Source organism: Gobio gobio, assembly GCF_949357685.1.
Source record: "Gobio gobio genome assembly, chromosome: 24".
Classification (NCBI taxonomy): domain Eukaryota; kingdom Metazoa; phylum Chordata; class Actinopteri; order Cypriniformes; family Gobionidae; genus Gobio; species Gobio gobio.
In genome coordinates, this window is record NC_137120.1 from 1,426,549 (window position 1) to 1,431,854 (window position 5,306).

Below are 5,306 nucleotides of genomic sequence, written 5' to 3' on the forward strand. Positions count from 1 at the left end.
ATTACCATCAAATTACCCAACGTCGCCAGTACGATCTCCTAACGTTATTAGATAACCAAGGACGTCCCAGATACGTTCTAAATTCGTAATATATTGGTAATTCCATGACTTACTGGCATCATAAATACAACGTCACAGTTGCCATGGTAACCGTAAACACAAACAGAAACAGCTGGAGAGGACAGCGTCGATCTGTTTTATCGCAAGTTATCTAAAAAATAAATTAAAAAAACTTCAACAACGGCGTCAGATTGGTTGAGTAAGATTACCTAAAGTCTCCTTTAAGTATTTTTGTTACTATTTATACCTCTTTGGTATCTTTCCTAAATCCTTTGAAATGTCAACTAGCAAATGGTACGTCGCTAGCATAGCATATACTGTTTATAATGCTGAGCATCTTGAATGCTTTCATTCATGCTCCGCTGTATGCCCATGTTTTGTTTAATAATTTGGGTGTTTTATAGTTCGTTTTTGTGCTTTTCAAAATAAATGAACTAAGTCACTTTGAGTCTGCATTCGTCATTCACAGCTATTGAAATAGCCTTTAAATTAGTTTGGGCAAATGAGGACATAAATTAGGATAAACTACAGCATGTCCGCCTATTGAAAAATAAATAATTATAAAAATGACCAACTGATTACCAACACACAACTATTGATCCGTGACGTTGCCACTACGTTGCAGTTACTAACTGGCAACGTTACAAAGTTACGTTGTGACAACGTATCCGGGAATTTCACTTTTCCAGTTGCCACAAACGTAACTAGTTACGTCACTACAACGAAAGTTTAGTCAGCAGATTACGTTGCAGGAACGTAACAGTCACGTATTTGTGTTAGCTGGGCAACGGCTGCCACATATTTAATTTATTTATTCTGGCTCATAGAATCTGGCTCATAGATGCATCCGACTCACTGTCAATCTCTTCATTTTGTAACTTCTGCCTCTGTCTCTTTTCTCTTCAGAGAACGTGTTGCTATCCACCGATCCATAACGCCACTGAACTTAATATAAATGTTATATCAATATAGGCCAACATATTTTTTTTACTTTTTTTTTAATGCGAATTTCCTGGTAAAATGAAGGTAAAAAAATATTATTTTATTATATTTTGCCTTTCCGCGGACCACAGTTTGGGAATGACTGATGTAGGCTATGCAATATACGGCGGCCAAAAACCAAATGAATAATTTTGTTCACTAAATTCTAAATTTCACTAAATTCACTAAACTAAAAATTTTAATAAAAACAAAAGCATATTAGAATACTTACCCCATAATGGTCACTTTCATAAAAATATATTTACTTGTGGGTTTAAAATTCCACATATGGCACATTTACTGTCCAACAACAAATATTTTAGAAATATGTATATTTTAGTCAGAATTATCGCGTTCCGCTCCGTCTGTTTGGCGCGCGTGCACGCGGCAGCGCTCCATCCCGGAAGTCTGAAGTTTAGCGGACATTCACTTGCAGAAGCTCGTCGTCTCCAGACAGCAGAATGGACATATTAGCACAAGTTATAACATTTACAGATGGAGAATATCCCTGTGGAAGTTATGCACTGAGGAAAGCGCCACATCTCAAACGCATTAAACACCGCGAGTAGGCAAATATATCTCTCTCAGAGCATCTGCTTTAAACTATACGTGTTAACTATATCTTACCAGTTATAGAGAAGCCCTCCATATAAAACATGTCATGTTCAGGTCAATTGTGGAATATAACGGCTAATATAGAGCATTTTTTATCTTTCCGCCGTTGAAACACTGATTGAGCGATTCCACCACATGTAAGCTGTAATGTATCCTCAGCATACCTTCAGATGTTCATTCATGTTTATCTTTAGGAAGAGATGATCGATCGCCTTCACAGATGATCGCGTTTACTCTCCGGTTCTACGCGATTCACGTAAATGACCCAATTGACCAAGAAAACGGAGATTGTCGCAGAAAAGCGACAAGTTTGCAGGTGTGAGCGTGAGAAACCAATCAAATGCGCGAGTCTAACGGCCAATGCGTGAGAGTTGGCAGCTCTGAGATACTACATACATTTTAGCCTGTAATTAAAAAGCTCATTGCGAACTTTTCCTCACGGTTCAGAATTGCGAGATATAAACTCACAATTGTGAGAAAACATTGACAATGAGCTTCTCTCTGTGGCGGAAACACGGCAGATGTAATTGCGTAGCGAGACGTGTTTGCGTATTTTCAGATCAAACTCGTCGGAAATCAGTGAAAACACTTCCCCAACATCTTTTACAAGACTTTATTCAATTCAAACAATAAAAAAGGGAATTCATTAGCACACGATCCGAGGGCAGGATATCGTCTAGAGAAGCGCACAGTAGCGTTCAGAACATCAGCGCTAAACGTGTGTGTGTGTGTGTTCGCAGAGCTGATCCAACACTCCCTCTCGCACAAACGTCTCTGATTGGTCGCAAACATCCGCCAGTGTCCGTCATATAATCCGTCATCTTCCTCGTGATCCTCGTCTTCACTCCGACTTGTCCTTCCTCTTTCCTGTGAACGGAACTTTATTGGCTACGGTCGAGCCCACCGTGGACACGCCCCCTGCCACCGCCGAAACTCCGCCCTTCACCAGGCCGACGCCCACCGAGGGCACGGCGGTCACAGCTGATTTGGTGATCTCGTAGCTTTTCCCGCCCAGCCAGGCGACTCCGCCCACAGTGGCTCCAACCACGCCCTTCGTGACGCTGACGAGGCCGCCCGTCATTCGCCAGATCATCCCGGGCGGAGCCTCCTTACCGCCAGCGTCTGCCAATCACAGCACAGATATCTCACATTAACATCAGCGGCTGCCAATCACAGCACAGATATCTCACATTAACATCAGCGGCTGCCAATCACAGCACAGATATCTCACATTAACATCAGCGGCTGCCAATCACAGCACAGATATCTCACATTAACATCAGCGGCTGCCAATCACAGCACAGATATCTCACATTAACATCAGCGGCTGCCAATCACAGCACAGATATCTCACATTAACATCAGCGGCTGCCAATCACAGCACAGATATCTCACATTAACATCAGCGGCTGCCAATCACAGCACAGATATCACACATTAACATCAGCGGCTGCCAATCACAGCACAGATATCTCACATTAATATCCAGAAATAATAACAGGAGAATATGAGCTGACAGGTTTCAGACTCCTGGTGTGTGTGGCAACGGTTATTATGCATCTCTTGCATCATCACACAACATTTTGGGCGAAAACAAGTGTGAATTCCCAGCAGAAGTGTGTTATTCAGAGAGAGAGTGTGTGTGTGAGAATGTGTGTGTGTGAGTGTGTTATTCACAGAGGACTCACGCTAACACTGGAATAGCCAACAGCAAACCTCAAGACACTCCATCTCACGAGAGCGACGTGTGTGTGTGTGAGAGGGAGTTTGTGTGTGTGTGTGTATGAGTGTGTGTGAGAGAGAGACAGTGTGAGTGAGTGTGCGTGTGTGTTAGTTAGTGTGTGTGTGTTAGTTAGTGTGTGTATGTGTGAGAGAGAGAGAGTGTGTGTGTGTGGGTGTATGAGTGTGTGTGTGTGAGAGAGAGACAGAGTGTTTGTGTGAGTTTGTGTGTATGAGTGAGAGTGTGTGTGTGTGTGTGCGTGTTAGTTAGTGTGTGTGTGTGTTAGTTAGTGTGTGTATGTGTGAGAGAGAGAGTGTGTGTGTGTATGAATGTGTGTGTGTGAGAGAGAGACAGAGTGTGTGTGTGTGTGTGAGTTTGTGTGTATGAGTGAGAGAGAGTGTGTGTGTGTGTGTGTGTGAGTGTGCGTGTTAGTTTGTGTGTGTGCATGTTAGTTAGTTAGTGTGTGTGTGTGTGTGTGTGTGAGAGAGTGCATGTGTGTGAGAGTGCGTGTGTGTTAGTCACTGTGTGTTTGAGATAGTGTGTGTGTGCGTTAATTAGTGTGAGTGTGTGCACGTGTTAGTTAGTGTGTGTACGCGCGCGCGCGTTAGTTTGTGTGTGTGCGCGCGTGTTAGTTAGTGTGTGTGTGTTAGTTAGTTTGTGTGTGTTAGTTAGTTTGTGTGTGTTAGTGTGTGTGTGCTAGTTAGTGTGTGAGTTAGTGTGTGTGTGTTAGTTTGTGTGTGTGTTAGAGTGTGTGTGTGTGTGTGTTAGTTAGTGTGTGTTAGTGTGTGAGAGAGTGTGTCTGTGCGTGTTAGTTAGTGTATGTGGTTGTGCACGCGTTAGTTAGTGTGTGTGTGTGTGTGTTAGTTAGTTAGTGTGTGTGTTAGTTAGTGTGTGTGTGTGTGTGCACGTTAGTTAGTGTGTGTGTGTTAGTGATCCCAAGAACAGAAGGAAGCTAAATTTATTCACAAATGTAAAAATGACTCATGAATAAAGTAAATAATGTCAGTAAAATTACATAAATATGCGCATAAATTATGCTAATGTGGTCGCTGGTGTGAGTTGGTCCATATGGACAGCAGATGATGATGATGATGATGATGATGATGTACCTGCGGGTGGACTCGGGTCTGTGTGTTCCTCTCCTTCATGTGTCTCACTCCGGGACGGAACCTCTGAATTCACACTCTACACACACACACACACACACACACACACACACACACACACACACACACACACACACACACACACACACACACACACACACATTAATAAGAAAACACAGGTCAAATGCACAGGTAAGCAGAAGCAAATAACATAAACAATATAAAGTAACCACGACTTTCTGAAAAAAACTAACTAAAGAACACTTTCAATCGCTTTCTGGTGATATTTCATACTTTATATTATATTTCTGAAGATGCACAACCGCTCCAAAGAAAACAGCGAAAGTGACTTTCATAAAGTGTTTATTATCATATCAAATGAGATGCAGATTTCTCCTCACCTTCACCATGATCGGGTTATTCACCGCATTCCTCTCCAAACGCGCGCAGAACTCATCCGCCGTGTGTGTGTGTGTGTGTGTGTGCTGTGGCGACGTGGCGCTCCATCCAGGATGCGAATCAACGCGCCGAAGGCCTGCCTCATGAATATTAATGACTTAACGGGACGCTCGCGCAGTGCTCCTACCTGATTGGATGAAAACGAGGCGTATTGACTCGAGCTTGCGTTATGAATATGAATTGTGTTACGTGATTGGGCGCTCCCGGAAAATAAACAAGGAACGTCAGCACGACCTGATTAATATTCATGAGCTCCGCCTTCGCCATAGTAGGATTCGCTACTTCAGCCCCCGGAGCTTACGTCACAAGAGCTGGTCAGTCAAAACCACCAAATATCAGATATTAACAAACACTAGAGTGATGTT

The 5,306-nt window shown here is 42.9% G+C and overlaps 1 protein-coding gene across 1 annotated transcript; it reads right to left on the reverse strand.

Moving 5' to 3' along the window:
- Positions 1–2,255: 2,255 nt before the first annotated feature.
- On the reverse strand, positions 2,256–5,001 carry LOC307120434 (transmembrane protein 263). The gene is made up of 3 exons (XM_079807464.1): positions 4,884–5,001; positions 4,486–4,561; positions 2,256–2,778 (listed from the first exon to the last, which is right to left on the reverse strand). The coding sequence occupies exons 1-3, from the start codon at positions 4,890–4,892 to the stop codon at positions 2,498–2,500; spliced, it is 366 nt and encodes a 121-aa protein (XP_079663590.1). The 5' UTR covers positions 4,893–5,001; the 3' UTR covers positions 2,256–2,497.
- Positions 5,002–5,306: the final 305 nt, after the last annotated feature.